This window comes from Malus sylvestris, chromosome 13, assembly GCF_916048215.2.
Source record: "Malus sylvestris chromosome 13, drMalSylv7.2, whole genome shotgun sequence".
NCBI classification, from domain to species: domain Eukaryota; kingdom Viridiplantae; phylum Streptophyta; class Magnoliopsida; order Rosales; family Rosaceae; genus Malus; species Malus sylvestris.
In genome coordinates this window covers 10101203-10119651 of record NC_062272.1, presented here as the reverse complement: position 1 = coordinate 10119651, position 18449 = coordinate 10101203, and the positions used below count along the sequence as shown (strand labels likewise).

The window sequence follows — 18449 nt, the reverse complement described above, 5'->3', positions numbered from 1 at the left end:
CTGCTCAAAGTTAAGCGTAGATTCAATATGCAGAGAAGAACAAAGACCATACAAGTTTTATTTCCACTGTCACTAACATCAACTGCCATATGCAAACTCCTGCACCTGCTTGCGTACGACCAGGTTTTTCAGCCATTTTCAGGTTGCTTTAGCTGCCGATGATAGGCCTGCAGAAAAGTTATAAACAGAATGTGTGGGGTGCTGAAATTCCCACCACTTCGGACTACTTTCCTGCCCATTACCCTTTAACCCATGACGGTGGATACCTCCTAATGCTTCATCTGTAACCATAGTTGGGAGTTAATCGCCGGTGAATGGAATCAAAGAATAGATGGAATGAATCGATGAGTCGATTTCATTATTTGGTTCGAACTTAGGGAAGATTGAAGCCATTCTATCGCGTTATTAACTGTCGAATCAATTTTTTAAGTAGCAACACATAAAGACAGTAGCCTGCAATGACGGTATACATTCTTTGTTATAATCGCAAAGAGAGGGAATACAATGTTGGATAGTTAATTACAGAATACAGATACATCACTCCTCGTCGTATACACTGTACAAATCAGGCTATCCTTTTGGAACCAACATGTTCTAAACCATTAGGACACCTGAACAATAGACGAGAAATTTAGCATATACAGTTTGAAACCTTATATTTACATGGTGATTGAGAGACTACAGATAAGTCTTCAACCGGATGGAAGCAAATCTAATTCCGAAGCCCCGCTGCTAAGATCTTCACCGGACACCTGGATCAAACTGCTACTGTCTGCAATTTGAAGTTTCTCATTCAACACGGTCTTGTACTGCTCATCTCTTTCCTCGAAATTACGCATAAAGCCAACCTGCAAGACATAGGTAGAAACATAAGTTCTTCAACGGCGAGAATGTGCAAATTCTACACCAGTATCACTATTATCCGGTATTTGAATTATCTCATTAACACCACCCTTTCTCTCTCCACAACCCGGAAAGGAACAGAAATGCTGAAAGAAAACCAACAATCCTTCTAATATTTGTTCTTCCGGCTAACTACTCCAATTGTGAAAGACGGAAATCTTTACCTGTTTCTGAAACAACTCAAATTCATCCGAGCTAAGTGAACCATCACTATTTGCATCAAGTAGCTGCATCATCTCACATGCATCTTCCCCTGGGGCACCAAGCTCTTCCATCACCTCCATAAGTTCCTCAATATTGATCCTACCATCTCCATTCTTGTCAAGAAGGCGGAATACTCGATTATTCTGACTCTGCTCAGTCTCAATGCCTTCGTGATTAATATCTTTAAGGCGCAACGCAGCAAATTCGGCTGCAGCCATCATGATGGCCTTAAGCCGCTTTGCCTGATCATCAACGATTGATTATAAGCCTCCAATAAAACATGCTGAACGTAAAAGACAAAACATTCAAAATTAGCAAATATCAAGTGCATAAATCAAACAACCTCTTCTGGGTCTGTAAGACCGCTTTTGTACAATGAGTGAGATGCCATTCCAGCGTCGGCCAACATGTCCATCTCCTTAGTCCTTATCTGTATTTCCATCAATGGCCTACTCCTCCCACAGTCACTAACATCAACTGCCATATGTAAACTCCTGTACCCATTCGCCTTGGGCCTTGCAATGTAGTCTTTTGTCCTGTGAGGCATTTCCTTCCACATAGATCGAACAACTTCGCGCGTCCTGTAACACGCTTGTTCCCCTACCTCTGCCATATCTTCTCCATCTCTAGGCTCCAATATGACTCTCAATCCCAAAACATCATTCACTTGCTCTGGCTTCCTACCATCCTTCAACAGCTTCTTCATTGTGCTATAGCGACTCTTATACCGCCCATCAACCGAAACATCAACCACCATGTCTGCCAACAACGGATCAACTCTCAACGACCGCAACAACTGTTCCTTGTACACATCCACCAGAGGCTTACTTCCAGTCTCATGACTTCTCAACCAAGAATCGACATAAAGGTACGAATGTGGAAATAAGTACTGAAACGAAAGATCCTCGAGCTCCAATGACAGCCAGTTGGCCCCAACAGCATGAGCCAACGGCGCGTGAAGCCTCATTACTTCTAGAGATGTCAACTGCTGCTGATACCGCGGCATGTAATCAAGATGCCGCATCACATCAAGCCTGAGCACCAAGTCCAAAATCACAGCCCTCATATCGTAGTAAGTCAAGCAAAACTTCCTCAATGCAGTTGCACTGTCATCATCCAAGACATCAACTTTTGAAGGGACTTTCATAACCCGCAAGCTTTCGTGCAAGAGATGCGCAGTGCCAGAACCAATCTGGTTCCTAACATCGAGAATCGAAATTGAACGGGCCTCCACAACTGGCCGGAGAATCCCAGCTGAAATTACTTCAGCATCCATCTGCAACAATCAAATTTACCGAAAACCCATGAATGAGTTCATCCAAATTACACAATGAAGGACCAGAAATTAAAAAATTACAAAAAGAGAAAGTTGACTCAAACGATCATTATACAAATACGAATTGCTGAACTGATCAAAATCAAATAATTTACAGATATTTGCTGAAAAATAATCAAACATTAACTACATATTGATCAAATATTTACGGAGAAACGATGATTTCAGCAAATTGGATTTATAAATTCATCGTTTCAGCCAATTTCCCGAAAAACCAAAAGTCTCCGTTACCTGAAGGTCGGCGAGGAGGAGAGAGATGGAGAGGGCTCTGGAGAGAGAAGAACGGCCATCTGGGGTCAGAGGCAGAGCATGGAGCAAAGGAATGGAGAGCTTGAGAGCCTTGAAGAGCAAGTGGGAGCCGCTGCTGGAAAGCATGCCCATCCTCTCCGTGAGCTCGTTGAACGCCCCCACGAGCTCCACCACCATCTTCCCACCGGTCTGCTCCAGCAGAAACGACCTCGTCTTGGAGAAACCATGCCGTCGGCTTCGCTGGTTGCATTTCCGTAGAGTCAGAGTGAAAGGGAAGATCCGCACGGTAGGGTCGAGGGTTCTGGGTATTGGGTCCTGGTGAGGAAGACGGTGGTGAGGGTGGGGAAGGTAAAGCTCCATGGATGGATGATGGACTGGTTTCTTCGTGGTGGAGAAGTAAAGAGAGGTGGTGACTGGTGAGTAGTGAGGACAGGACAGGACACGTTTGTAATTTTCCAAGTTATTCCTCCTTTTATAATAAAAAAATCAAAAGCTTTGAAATCTGTCATGGGTTCTGTCAAAATTTTTACAATAAATCGGTAAATATCATCAATATTCATTTATTTTCTTATAACAATTCTTAATTTTTTGAATATTTTTTACTAAATCGATCCTCGAATATTTTGACAAAAATATTGATAATTTCGTCGATAGTTTAAACATTGATTGGGTGTGACATATAGAGCGTAAATTCATTATTTAAATCATCTTAACATGTCAAAATGTTAGACTCATATATTGACATTTTAATATAACATTTCTCATTGCTCATCCATCAGAAAGATAAATCCACAAATACGGTAATTAAGCTAAATCTCCATTAATCTCTGTTACACATCTCAATTTCTAATTTTTCATTTTTACTTTTGATACACATCTCTCAATTTCGATCATCGAATCATATAAATTAAAGAAGATCAACAATAAAAAAGTTAACTAAAATATAACTAATAAAAATAAGTACGTGAATAATATTTTTCTTTTTAAATTACGACAATTATAAAATTTTGGATTTTTAATTGTGACAATTGAAATTCGTCCACCACACAGGGACCAAATTATAAACATCCAAAAATAAAATTACATACTTTTCCTATTTTTGACATAAACGACTTCGTTTAGTAAAGTAACGGAACACACGGAAGAGAAACATCCTCTCTCTCTTCCTAAAGTCCTAAAACCCTACCGCGCCAATTCCCCATTGCGATCTCTGCAACCTCCTTTCGGGGTTTTACACCGCGATATGCCATCAAACCCATCACTCAACTAAACACTCTTCAGATTTCACGGCGGCCATGTCGGCGTTATCGAGAGGCCTCATTTCCCGCCTCCGCCTTCTCTCGCTCAACCCCTCCCCTTCTTCTTGCACTGCTACTCCTGCCGCTAATGCTATGACGTCGTTGACGCAGACCCAGTGCCATTTCTTGAGATGCTTCAGCTCCGAGGCCATGGTGGACGCGACGGAGGCCGTGGCGGACAGGAGACCGGTTATTGAAGCGAAGCCCGGCTCGATGAGCCCGGGTTCGAAGAGGACCGGGCTCATAGCCGTCAAGTGCGGGATGACTGCGCTCTGGGACAAATGGGGCGCTAGGGTTCCGATAACTGTGCTCTGGGTCGATGATAATATCGTCTCTCAGGTCAAGACCCCTGAGAAGGAAGGCTTCCCTGCTCTCCAGGTAACCTTTTTCTCTTCATTTTTCGCTTTTCGTCGCAAATTTGATTTGGCTTCGTTTGGTTATTGTTTTAATTAAAATATTTAGGCGTTATGAAATTTCCAAAGTTCAGATCTTTTGGAATTTTCGAGAGAAGAATATGGTAGTACGTTTCTGAAGTTTTGTAATTTGGTTACAGTGTATTCAATTGAACCAGTAGAAGTTGCATTTTAGCTGTTTAATTGGATTGGCTTGGCCTTAGTATCGGGTTGCTTCAGTTGCGATTTGCAGTTTGAAACTATATGCATTCCTCGCTGGGGGATCAAAGGTGTTGTTAGTAGGGGTTTTGATGAATGGGAAACTGACAGGTTCCGAAATTTTTGGTCACCGAGAGAACATCATTTGTAATTTGTTTTCCTACTGTTATTTGTTAACTAGATTAAGTGGAACTGTAATTTTGGTACTTGCATCTGGGTTTTGTTTGGTTTTTCCAATATTGATCACATTGATTTTTCTTGGCCACTAAACATAGGGTAATTTTAGTTTTTGAAAAATTCCGAGGTCACGGGTTTAATTATAGGATTGTATTCTGTTGTGGTGCTAGTTAGATTGGTTGCGGACAGAAGAAAGCAAAACATTTGACAAAGCCAGAGGTGGGTCATTTCCGAGGTCAGGGTGTTCCACTTAAGAGGAAATTGCATGAGTTTCCTGTATCAAATGATGCGCTCCTCCCCGTTGGTATGGGAATTGGTGTTCGCCATTTTGTTCCAGGCCAATATGTTGATGTCACAGGAATCACGCGAGGGAAAGGTTTCCAGGTGAACTAATTTATTTATCTTCACCTAAGGTTGTGTGTGCTATTTCAAGGGAAAAAAAAAAGAAATCTTTGTAATAGAATTGATCAACGAATTATTCAACTGTGTTTCTCAAGGATCTTGATGTGATGGTGACAATAGTAACACTTTTGTGAGGTTATGAAACATTATGTATCACTTTATCTTCTGTGCCCAGGGTGGAATGAAAAGACACGGTTTTAGTGGTATGCCAGCATCCCATGGCGCATCTCTGTCGCACCGAAGTATTGGTTCTACAGGTCAGAGGGATGATGCTGGAAAGGTTTGGCTTCCAAATCTCCATAAACTATTCTGACAAGTTCTTTTGGGATATCTGTATACAACCAAACCTTTCTCTTTTCTTGTAATGATGATGACCTAATTTAGTCAAATAATCTGTTGCTTATTTGTATATGAATAATTCTATTTGAACACACAAAGCCGACACACTTTCTAATATAGATGTGCCCTACATTGTATGCGGGACACCTTATATTAGAGAAGTGTGCCAGCCAGTGTGTTAGTTTTGTGTCTGAATAACATTACTTTTTGTTTATTAGTGGACATGCTATATATATTATATTGGTTTACCTGTTTATATTCTTTCTTGGGTTAACTGCGTTTTACACCACAAGGTTTGGGGTTCATTTGCAAAATGAGCCAGGAGGTTTCAATTTTTGCATTTTACACCACGTGGTTTGTGAGTTGCACCAATTTAAACTCTCCGTCAATTTCATCATCTAATTAGATGTTGCGTGTTGATGTGGCATAGACTTGGCCCACATTTTAAGCACTTGTTGACCGTCAATTTCAATGTTTAGTGCTTTACTCTTTTAATCCTTTTATGAAATTGAGAGTCAACGTGTGCTTAAAATGTGGGCCTATTATACGCCACATTAGCACCTAACATCTAATTGGACAATGGAATTGACGGAGAGGTTAAATTGGTGCAATTCAGAAACCACATGGTTGAAAATGCAAAAGTTGGAACCTCGTGGCTCATTTTGCAAATGACCCCCCAAACCTTGTGGTGTAAAATTCAGTGAACCCTTCTTTCTTTATCTGTAAAATGCAGGTGGTTTCCAATGATTTAAAATTGTAACTGTTACAATAATTTGTTGTATGAACAGGTTTTTAAAGGCAGAAAGATGCCGGGGCGCATGGGTGGGAAACAGAGAACGGTGAAAAATGTATGGGTCTACAAAATCGATCCTGCAAGGAATTTGATGTGGGTGAAAGGCCAAGTATGATTCCTCACACTTTCTTTTCTTAAGTTCACGCATTTTGATTATTGAACCTTATTCAACAATAGTCTTATGAGCTTAATATCTTCCTGAAGTGTTCAGAACGTTGAGGAGGAAATGTATAATGAAAGGTTTGAGCTGGGTAGATAATTTTGGTTGGTTTAATGAATGCGTTGATACACATTCACAACTGCAGTGTTTAAAATCAATACAGTGATTGGTCCTAATCCTCTTCTTGAGTCGTATGTTGTGTTGTTAATTCCTGTTTCGTGCTACTCAATTAGATGTTGGCTATTTTCACAGGTCCCAGGTGCTGAAGGGAACTTTGTTTTCATCAGAGATGCTTTCTACAAGAAACCTGATGTTTCATCGCTACCATTTCCAACCTACTTTGCTCCAGAGGATGAGGATCCATCCAAGTTAGAACCGCTAGTTGCTGATCTCGGTGAAGTAGATCCGTTCATGGTGGCAGATTAACCAGGAGCTGAATTTGAATTCCCAAAGGTACTAGGTTGTTGAGTTATGGCCAATCGACAACATTTCTGTCGCGGCCTGTCTGAGGCTATTGATTTGTCTCGTTTTCTTTCATCAAAGTTGAATTTTGGTATAGGAATACGCTGGCGCAGAGGCTGTAATATTATAATTGAGTTCATTTCAACCTCAGAATTGAGTAATGACATCTACAAATGTTTTTGATGTTGGAACTTTCTCAAATAAATGTGGCGACTTGAAAATTTCACATCGCCGGACTTGTACATTGCTCGTTCAGAGTGGTAGGTTAGGTCTCCGGACGAGTGGTATTACATTACCACTTCAAGCATGCACACTTGAATTTGGTACGCTACCATTCGACACGCACACTACCGCTTCAAATATGAACTTTATTCGCGTTTAGTGCAGTGAAGCATCGAAGCAATGAGTCGAACGAGTGTGCATACGAGAGTACATTTGCTCTGGTCATGTGTAAATGAGCGATATTCTATTTTAAACCAATTAGATTACGTGAAAGTGAGAAACTTGTATGAGTAATTACCGTCGTTCTAATTTAGATCACGTGAAAGCGAGAAACTTGTATGAGTCTTGTACGAGTGATTACCTTCGCCCTAAGCAATGTGAGCCGGTTCGACGGTTCAAGTCGAAAATATAAAAAATTAATTTTGTTGTGCAGACGGGGATTTGAAAATAGAGAAAAAAACAAAAAGGGGTTCGGCTTTCGGCGTTTTGCCAAAATTTTCAAACGCAAACCGTCAAAGTGTCAAACGCTCGTAGACTTGTCAAACACTCGACTCTGAACAATCTCCTACGCTTCAAAACCCTAATTCGCACCCCAAAGAAACCCTAATTTCCACCTCCCGCTTCCTCTAACCCTAGGGTTACCGTTACCCAATAATCCCGTCCTATCCGGTGCAATCCAATCCCCCACCATCAAATGCGATTCCAATGGCAATGAGGCGAGACGAACCCGAACCCGAGAGGCGACTCTGCGGCGTCTGCGGCTCCTCCGAACGGTGGTTCCTCCATTACATCCGCCACAAAGGGGCGTTTCAGAGGCTCTGCACCAACTGCGTCCTCCAAAACTACCGCGGCCTCTACTGCCCTTTCTGTCTAGAATTCTTCGACCCACCCCTTCTGGCACGTGACCGGGTCATGTGCGTCAAGTGCCCTTCCGTTTCTCACCCCGCCTGCGTCCTCGTCGCCAATTCCTCCTTCCATGGCTTCGAGTGCCATACCTGCCCACAGGGCTACCCCTTCTTCAGCCTCAATCGCCCACAAAACGACGCCAACGACCCCAAAACGGCATTCGTCATCGACAAGGCCAACGCCAAGGCCCTTGTCGCCGCTGCCAAAATTGCTGCGGCTTCGATGGCGAAAGCCGCCGTCGCGGCCAGGACGGAGGCCGAGCGCCGCGTCAGGGAGGCCGTGATGGCGAAGAAGAAGGCGAGGGAGGCGTTGGAGAAACTCAGTTCTCTGGTTAACAAGCAGAAGGAGCAGGATTCAAAAGCTGGAGACGTTGTTTCCGGGCCTAAGAGCCTCAACGGAAAGCCAAAACTGGAGAGTTCTGGTGGAATTCCACCGGCGCCCAAGATTGTTAAGGCTGAGGGAAGTAATGGGTTGGGCAGTGATCCATTGAAAATCGGTAATGTTGACGCCATGGAAGAGTGATCTCAAATCAAAGGAAGGATTCTGAGCCTGTTGAGTTCATGGGTTTCATTTCAGCTCCTCAGCTTCTGCTTACACAGCCTCTGTCAACCTGTGAGTCTCTCTGTTAGTTGCAGATAGTTCTTTTTTTTTTGTAATTTATGCGAGGGCAGCCTGGGAACCTTTTTGGAGGCGTCGTAGATCAGATCGTTGTTCTGTACTGATATTTACTTTTCCATACAGTTTTGTGTAGCTGAATTTTGATGTTGTGACGATTCTCTGGGCCTCTCTGTATCTACATTGTACTTCTTTTTCATGATCAGGAATTGCATTTTCCAATTTCGAATGTGAAATTTTGTGGTTCATTGAGCTTTCTCCAATCCAATTTGTGTGATGACCTTGCTTGCTGTGTGCTAATGTACTGTGTCCGGATTTTCGATGCTTTTTAAGGAGATGCTAGAAAGTTAACATGTTTTTCAGGACTTCAGCGCCGGTGTTTCATCAAACACACTGGCTTAAAACGAGTCCATTTCTCCTTCCTTACATCTTTGCCGGTTTTACCGTCTTCTTTCTAACGTTTTTTAGTCACGCAAGAGCATCATTTGACATGGTGTGTGATTTCCTGCAAGAGATCAGGTTGTGTTATGACATCGGGTTGTTTTCAAAGTAAGTCTTTTGTGGTTTTAATTGATTCTTCAGACTCGTTTAAGTGTCGAAACATTCTCTTTTTTCCTTGTTCCTTTTGTTGGTGCTTGCATCGCATGAAGCTCAAAATTTTACAGGCCTAGAGTGCCAACTTCAAGGTTGCAAACCCCTTTGTCTGGTAAAACCTCAAAAATTACCTCTGTGATTCAGTGTCATTCCTCTATGAATTGACCTTATGGCCGTTTTTACATATCTGAGTGTTCAAAACTCGATTTAATTTAACCTCTCTCGTATTTGTTTTGCTATAAACTATTCTCTTTCCTGGTTGCTCTGTTTCCTTCTTATTGTATGTTCTTTGTCACTCCCCAGGGGAATACTATGTTCATCTTCTCAACTTCTTTTCTGTTTCGTGTAACTGGCCTCTCATGCAAGAAATTGTTTCAATGTGCCGTAAATACGGTTCGATGCACAAACTATCATAATACAAATGATTGGAACTTGAAAAAAATAAATAGAATATACTTAGGTGCTCACTAGTGAGTACCTTATACTCACTATTTAGATTTGACCCAATGATATTTAACACATGTTTTGTTGTTTAAAAAAATAGTGTGTTATTTAATTAAAAAGAGTGTATATGTTAAAAATAAAAAACACGTGTCATTTTTTTTAGGAGTGTGCTATCCCACACACCTCTTTTTACTTCTCACACACTATTTGTTAATTTTTGTCCGTTGATCTTCTTTAATTCATCTGATTCAACGACCGAAAATTAAAAGGGTGTGTGAGAAGTAAAAAGGGGTGTTGGATATCACACCATTTTTTTATTGGGTCAAATTATAAAATGAGTATATATGTTAGGGGTGTGCTATACACACATCTCATTTTACTTCTTACACATCCCTTGATAATTTTCGTCCGTTGATCTTCTTCAATTCATCCGATCCGACGGTTAAAAATTAAAAAGGTGTGTGAGAAGTAAAATGGGGTGTGTAGATATCACATCCCTATATGTTACTCATTAGTGAGAGAGATTGTTTAGTGTGCTTGGAACATGGAGTGGTTTACCGCATGTTTTTATACAATTGGAGGGGCACTTGAAAAAAAAAAAAAAACTTATCTCCAATTTTATAATAACATGTGGTGTACCTAAGTGTCACAAAAAATAAAAAATAAATTTCAACCACTTGTATTATGAGATTTGTGTACTATCTGTGTACCTGGCACGTTAAAAAATTTCTCATTTTCCACACCAACAAAACAACCACAACATAAACTGAAAAAGAAAAAGGTGTAGAAAATCATCTTCAAATGCAATATCAAATTATAACAGTCAAATTATAATTGATGGCTGATGCAACAACATAAATTATGTCAAATTTGGTACTTCTCCAATCTAATTGTCAAATTATTACTTTCCGTCATTGCGATAAAGGGTTGTAATATTCACACATCCTTAACTATTTTTCCCACACCTTTTTTATTTTTTAATACTTAATTGGTATCCTACTATTAAATCTTGGGATGTGATATCCACACATCCCATTTTACTTCTCACACACCCTTCTAATTTTCGACCGTCGGATCGGATGAATTGAAGAAGATCAACGGACATAAATTAACAAGGGGTGTGTGAGAAGTAATTTGGGGTATGTGAATAGCACACCCCTAAATCTTCTATATATACCTTTCATACTTTTTTACTTTTGAAAGTTGTTTTTTATTTTTGATTTTTACACTAAGAAAGAATCAACACTCAAGATAAACTCCCATATTTCTCCCCTTCCTCTATGCCTCTGTTCCCCTGTCCTCTTTGCTTCCATTCATACCCTCCATGAAAAGGCAATCTATTACCCTTCTTTATTACTTCTTGTGAAAAACCACAATGGATGACTTGATAATAACAGATGAAGAGCTCCAGATGGACATTGAGTTGTAGAACATATTGGATATGGCATGCAAGGAGGATGGCATGGAAGAAATTTCAGAATGCATTCCTCCTCTTAACTCTTTTGATGGTAAGTTTCTAAAGTATTTTCTCAAATTATTAAGATTGATTTTGATTTTGGAATTTAGGGTTTTTGTTCTCTTCTTGCGTTAGGTTTTTATCTCAATTTGGTTTTTAGATTTATTTTTTTTCTTTCCCTAATTTATGGTTCAAATCTCAATCAAATGAATAAATATTGGTGTAGTTTTAATTTTTAGAGAAGATTTTCAAATTATGGATCAAAAAATTAAAAATTGATTTATGCTGATTTTGGGGAAATTAATTTTCTATTGGAATGCTGTTTCTATTGGTCCCCAATACACTATAACTTAATGGTAAATTGGTATTAGGTTTAATTGTTATGGTTTTACCTAGGCTCCATGACCATATGGAATTATTGGGTGCCTAATCTCAATGTGCAAAAATTGATGTAGAGAGCCGCTTTGCAGCTTAAATTTCGAGTCTGCTGCCCGTAAATACCTACACATTGTTCAATAATTCTTGTCTATGAATGAATATTCAATCCATTTACTGCACTAGTTTGTCAATCAATACAATTCCATAGGTTAGGATGATAAGGATTCCTAACGCCACCCATATAAAAATTAAGAAAGGAAATTTTAGGTATAAAACCAAAGTATATATTCTACATACATAAATGTGTTGGTTTGTGATATATAGGAAGTCAACCAACGATTGATGAGCCCGATAAAATGCCCTCTTTGTTGGCGAAATGTTTTGAAAGTCAAGAAGGCTTCATCGGTGAAGTTCATAAGATAGCAGTAATGCAAGGGTTTGCAACTGTTATTAGAAGATCTAAGACAAATAGATATGTTGCTATTGGTTGTTATAGAGGTGGGGATTATCGAGCCTCTAAAACTTCACTAGATGAAAGAAAAAGAAACTCAGGATCTCACATCATAAATTGTCCATTTAAAGTCAGGGGGGCATAAAAAGAAATGTGAAGAATTTTGGAAGTTAGAGATAAAAAGTTTATTGCATAACCATGAACTTTCGAATGACATGTGTGGACATCCTTCTTGTCGTCAATTTTCACAAGAGAAATCTTATGAATTAAATAAATGAGTAAGGCTGGTATACCACCACGCCAAATTCTCTCTTCGCTTCGGCAAGGCAATCCTCATCTTCAAGTAGTTTCTCGAAACATCTATAATCAGATAGTTAAGATTGTGAAGGAGAGTCTTGTTGGGCGTCCAGTTATTCAAGCATTATTAGAAGAACTTGGTGAAGGTGGTTTCACTTATAACATTGAGTATGATCATGAAGGCCACTTGACTCATTTGATCTTTGCTCATCCCTTGTCTATAGAGTTGACCAAGAGCTACCCATATGTTTTTGTGATGGATTGCACATATAAGACCAACAAGTATAAGATGCTATTATTGGATATCATAGGTGTTTCAAGTTTCAACACATCTTTTTATTCTTGTTTTGTTTTCATGCAAAATGAGAAAGTAGAAGATTACGTGTGGGCTCTAAAAATGTTTAGTAAGATTTTGGAAGTTGATAATCATCCTATGGTGATTATAACAAATAGGAAGTTGGCATTAATGAATGCCATATGCATTGTCTTTCTGAGTACGTCCAATCTTTTGTGCGTGTGGCATATTGAGAAAAATATACTTGCAAATTGTAAAACTCATTTTGAGGAAGAAGTTGATTGGATTGATTTCATTTCTACTTGGACAATTTTAATCCAATCTCGTAATGAAACATCATTCAATAAAGCTTGGAGTCATTTTGAAGTTAAGTACAAGGAGAAGAAATTTGTTTTGAAATATATTCTTAGTAATTGGCTTCCATATAAATAAAAGTTTGTAAGTGCATGATCTGAGAAAGTTACCCACTTTGGTAATCGTGTTACTTCAAGAGCTGAAGGTGCACATGCAACGCTAAAAGAATATCTTCAAGTTTCAACCAGAGGTCTTCGTGAGGTAAAAGAAAAAATATGCCTTGTTATTGAAAATCAATTTCAAGAAATCAAACTCAACTTTCAAGTGAAAAAGTTAGAGTTTCACACAAGTTTCGACTTCCCTTCTTCAAAGAGGTTGTTACGTATGTATCTAGATTTACATTGAATGAGTTATATAATCTGCTGATGCACAAAATCAGCGAGGACTTTGGTACAACATAAAGTGTTAAGTTTGTGACCTTCGCTAGATTGCTCCGGTCACTAGTGTGGATAAGTATGTAAATGGATAGAGACAGGGAAGCAAACACAAGATGTACGTGGTTCACCCAGATTGGCTACGTCCACGGAGTAGATGAGTTCTTATTAATTGTGAAGGGTTTACACAAGTACATAGGTTCAAGCTCTCCTTTAGTGAGTACTAGTGAATGATTTAGTACAAATGACATTAGGAAATATTGTGAGAGAATGATCTCTATTTATAGAAGAGAGTTTCTAGTTTCATTCTGACATTGACACGTGTCGTGTTGTGATTGGCTTCTGATGTTGACACGTGTCGCGCTATGATTGGTTTCTGATGTTGACACGTGTCGCGTTGTGATTGGCCTCCTGGTTGGAGGGAAACTTTTCTGGGTCCTTGACGGTATAATGTTGACCGATGCTTAGTAGTTTCGAGATTGGTCAAGTATGGTACAAACAATGCTTCCTTAAGTTCCCGAGTGAGGGAAGCTCCTCGGTTGGGGACTTGCAAGATCCAAGCCATTGAGTAATCATGAAACTTCTAAGTACCGAAGTGTGGTATCATTTTCACTTGCCTTATGTGTCTCATACGTAGATGTGGCATCTTCTTTGGAAGTACTTTTTCTCTATCCATGGGTGGTATCTTTAACCGATGAAGATACCCAAGGTAATGTATCAATTTCACTTGAAGCTTACTTGTAGTTTCGGGCTTAGTCAAGTGCAATACAAAACCCTATAGTAGGAGTCCCCCAAGTCGCCGAGCTAGGAGATTTGCCGAAAGAGGTAACAGACAAGGTAAGCAATCAGAATTCCAAGCAAGCAATCTAGATCGGAGGTTCGACTTCGGCTTCCAGTTGATTGTTCTCCTTCTCATTGTGTCGTAAATAGCAACAAGGATAATGATAAGCAAATGGAGAAGAGATGATATGAGATACTTTTGCTTTTGAAGAAGTAACTTTCCACAGGTTTATTCTTGAACTGGGTTGGAGGGTTTTTTGGTTTCCTCCAGAGTATAAGGCCGACTCAAGAATTTGAGGGTCAAAACAAGTCCATCAAATCAAGAGTGCGTTCGACCTTGATGATATGGGATACTTTTGATGTTGATGAAGTAATAGATGAATCAGCATGTGTTCTGTTGTGCTTGTCTCCACATGCTTCCTTGTATCCCTCTCACTTGCCCTATCTGTTCCTCAGGCAGATGTGGTGTCTTTTCTAGAAGCATGAGATGTTGAAGATGAGTACTCGAGGGCAATGCCAGGTAAGTAATCAGGCAAAGGGTTCCAGGCAGTCAGTTCCTGACTGGAAGCTTGATTCCAAGTGCTGACTGATTGCTCTCTTTCTTCTTGTCTTACAGGTAAGAACAAGGGCAAATGAAAAGACAGGGAAAAAGCATGATATGGGATACTCTTGCTTTTGACCCTAATGATATGAAATACTATTGCTCTGGTATGGCTGGTTTGCATAGGTATTATTGGGGGGGGGAAGAAAGCTGAGTATTTCGAGAGGCTTCGTTGGGAGTGCCTTCTTAGATATGAGGAAGGGTTAAGCATTTTTGCAGGTCTGCCTGTCCGTGGAGGATGGAGGTCGACATATATAGGAGTCTCCCTAACAACAAGTAGTAATGCTATTCCTTTACCCTTCTTGGTCGTATCAATGTAGTGGGAGCTGCAAGCTTCACATGTTTTAACTTTGTCAGAGCACTTTGAAAAAATGGTATGTGGTATCTAGAAAGCTGATGTTGCGTGTGAAGATTGCAGACACGCTTTATCCAAGGAAATATGGCTCTCGAAGTTCGGAGAGCGATGCCTCTTTGGTTTTCGAACAAGCAATCCTGTCGGGGATCTAGCTCTCGAGATTCGGAGAGCGGTGCCTCTTCAATTTTTGAGAAAGCAATCTTGTTGAGAGTCTGGCTCTTGAGATTCAGAGAGCGGTGCCTCTTCGATTTTTGAGAAAGTAATCCTATTGGGAGTCTGGCTCTCGAGATTAGAAGGGCGGTGCCTCTTTGATTTTTGAGCAAGTAATAATGTTATTCCTTTACCCTTCTTGGTCATAGCAATGTAGTGGGAGCTGCAAGCTTCACATGTTTTAACTTTCTCAGAACGCTTTGAAAAAGTGGTCTGTGGTATCTGGAAAGCTAATGTTGCGTGTGAAGATTGTAGACAAGCTTTATCCAAGGAAATCTGGCTGTCGAAGTTCAGAAAGCGGTGCCTCTTCGGTTTTCGAACAAGTAATCCTGTCGGGGATCTGGCTCTCGAGATTCAGATAACAGTGCCTTATCGATTTTTGAGAAAGTAATCATGTTAGAAGTCTAGCTCTTGAGATTTGGATAGCGGTGCCTCTTCGATTTTTGAGAAAGTAATCCTGTTGGGAGTCTGGCTCTTGAGATTCGGAGAGCGGTGCCTCTTCGATTTTTAAGAAAGTAATCCTGTTGGGAGTCTGGCTCTCGAGATTCGGATAGTGGTTCCTCTTCAATTTTTGGGCAAGCAATATTGCTGGGAGTGTTTTCTCGAATGTGAGTAAAGGTTGGGCATTTTTGCCAGTCTGCCTTGCCACAGAGCACGGAGGTTGACACACATTGGGACTTTCTAGTTATTAAGCAATGGTGTTGTTCCTTTACCTTTGTGGGTAATAGTAGGGTAGTTGGACCTTCAAAATTTATGTGTCTAAACTTTGTCAGAGATATTTGACAAAGTTATCTGTGGTACTCGATGAGCTGATGTTGCGTGTGGAAAGTGGTGCCTCTTCGAAATCCGGAAAGTGGTGCCTCTTCGGAATCCGGAAAGTGGTGCCTCTTCGATTTTTGAACCAACGACCATGTTGCCCTTTCTTTTGTAAGAGCACCAATTGTGTGCAAGGAGTTCATTCAGAGAGTTATTACTTGTAGGAATTTTCCCCTTACTTCAGAGATTTATTGCACCTAATTTCTCCTTCATCATTTTTGAGAATGTCTGGCCCATCCGACCATCGTTTTGACTTGAACTTTGGTGAAGAGGGAGCCATGCCTTCTCAAGACAACATATGGCGCCCATTATTCTTATCCCCTACTGGTCCTCTTACCGTTGGGGACTCTGTGATGAAGAATGATATGACCGTTGCGGTGGTGGCCAGGAACATTCTCACTCCTAAAGATAACAGACTACTTTCCAAATGCTTTGATAAGTTTGCTGTTAAGGATTCTATGGCTCTCAGTGTTCAGTGTGCAGGTTCTGTGTCTAATATGGCCCAACGCCTATTTGCTCGAACCCGCCAAGTTGAATCATTGGCGGCTGAAGTGATAAGTCTGAAACAGAAGATCAAAGGGCTCAAACATGAGAATAAACAGTTGCACAGGCTCGCACATGACTATGCTACAAACATGAAGAGGAAACTCGACCAGCTGCAAGAATCTGATGGTCAGATTTTACTTGATCATCAGAGGTTTGTGGGTTTGTTCCAAATGCATTTAATGCCTTTGTCTTCTGGGGTTGTACTGCGTAATGAAGCTCTAAATGATCAACCTTCGGTGCCTCATCGTTCTGGGGTTCTGCCTAGTACTGAGGCTCCGAATAATCACCCTCTGGTGCCTTCTCGTTCTGGAGCTCTGCCGACTGCTGAGACTTCTCCTGAGCAACCTTTGTGAAGGCTCCCTCTTGTTTGTTTATTTTGATTCATGTATATGTATATATTTGTAACTTATCGGAGATATCAATAAACAAGTTTTGCTTCATTTCAACGTATTGTGTTAAATACACCAAGGCCTTCTTCACTAAGTTCTTTGAATTTTTCCTTTTGTTGAAGCTTTGTGAGTGAAGCATGTAGGTTGAGGTAGTGCTCCCTTAATTTCCCGAGTGAGGAAAACTTCTTGTTTGAAGACTTGAAAAAATCCAAGTCACTGAGTGATCGTGAGACTTCCGAGTATCAAGGTGCAGTAGCATATGGTAGGAGTCCCCCAAGTCTCCGGTCGAGGGAGTTGACGAATGAGGCATTTCCTTTCTAAGTAGTAGCCCAAAACTCCTTCTTCACATACATATATTTGTTATGAAAGTTGTTAGGCCCAAAGAAGAGGAGGCCTAGGCAATTTTTTTTTTCTTCTAATTTTCGAATTTTTGAATTTCCAAATTTTTGAATTTTTGAATTTCCGAATTTTTGAATTTTTGAATTTTCGAAAAAAAAAATTATATATATATATATATATTTTTTAAAGCTTTGTAGGGGAAGCTTTGATGTTGAAGCTTTGTAGGTGAAGCTTTGAGGTTGAAGCTTTGTTGGGCACCATGAATTGATTTTGCTTCACACTATCTTAATCAAGATAGTGTAAAGCTTTTGTAGGTGAAGCTTTTGTGTTGAAGTTTTGTAGGTGAAGCTTTTATGGGTCAAGCTTTTGTGGATCAAGCTTTTGTAGGTAAAGCTTTTGTGGGTCAAGCTTTTGTAGGTCAAGCTTTTGTGGGTCAAGCTTTTATAGGTGAAGCTTTTGTGGGTCAAGCTTTTGTGGGTCAAACTTTTGTGGGTGAAGCTTTTGTAGGTCAAGCTTTGTTGGGCACTATGAATTGATTTTGCTTCACACTATCTTGATCAAGATAGTGTGAAGCTTTTGTAGGTGAAGCTTTGTAGGTGAAACTTTTGTGGGTGAAGCTTTTGTTGTGGGTGAAGCTTTTATGGGTGAAGCTTTTGTGGTGGGGGAAGCTTTTGTGGGTGAAGTTTTTGTTAGTGAAGCTTTTATGGTGTGTGAAGCTTTTGTGGTGGGTGAAGCTTTTGTTGGTGAAGTTTTTATGGGTGAAGCTTTTGTGGTGGGTGAAGCTTTTGTTGGTGAAGCTTTTATGGGTGAAGCTTTTGTAGGTGAAGCTATTGTGGGTGAAGCCTTTGGAAAACTAGAAATTTGAAAATGTGGGAGAGACAACATATACAAATTTTTCTTCCACACTGTTGAGCAAGAGATTGTGATACAAGCCACACCTTGTAGTGGTCAAAGGTTTGGATGAACCATATAAATTAAATTTGCTTCGAACAGTCTTGAATTTGCCTCGAAGGTTTGAGAATTGTAGTTACCCTCCATTGATGAAGCTTTTGTTAGCACCATAAATTGGTTTTGCTTCACACTGTCTTGATCA

General features: G+C 40.1%; 3 protein-coding genes across 3 annotated transcripts; 2 read left to right on the top strand and 1 right to left on the bottom strand.

Moving 5' to 3' along the window:
- Positions 1–459: 459 nt before the first annotated feature.
- On the bottom strand, positions 460–3149 carry LOC126596174 (probable GTP diphosphokinase CRSH, chloroplastic). The gene is made up of 4 exons (XM_050262690.1): positions 2675–3149; positions 1451–2383; positions 1068–1349; positions 460–848 (listed from the first exon to the last, which is right to left on the bottom strand). Exons 1-4 carry the CDS (start codon positions 3050–3052, stop codon positions 693–695), a joined length of 1749 nt encoding a protein of 582 aa, XP_050118647.1. The 5' UTR covers positions 3053–3149; the 3' UTR covers positions 460–692.
- Positions 3150–3823: 674 nt separating this feature from the next.
- On the top strand, positions 3824–7117 carry LOC126597171 (50S ribosomal protein L3-2, mitochondrial-like). The gene is made up of 5 exons (XM_050263939.1): positions 3824–4368; positions 4953–5162; positions 5356–5460; positions 6308–6421; positions 6725–7117. The coding sequence occupies exons 1-5, from the start codon at positions 3988–3990 to the stop codon at positions 6896–6898; spliced, it is 984 nt and encodes a 327-aa protein (XP_050119896.1). The 5' UTR covers positions 3824–3987; the 3' UTR covers positions 6899–7117.
- A 531-nt stretch (positions 7118–7648) lies between these two features.
- On the top strand, positions 7649–8925 carry LOC126597172 (uncharacterized). The gene has a single exon (XM_050263940.1). The coding sequence runs from the start codon at positions 7862–7864 to the stop codon at positions 8582–8584; it is 723 nt and encodes a 240-aa protein (XP_050119897.1). The 5' UTR covers positions 7649–7861; the 3' UTR covers positions 8585–8925.
- Positions 8926–18449: the final 9524 nt, after the last annotated feature.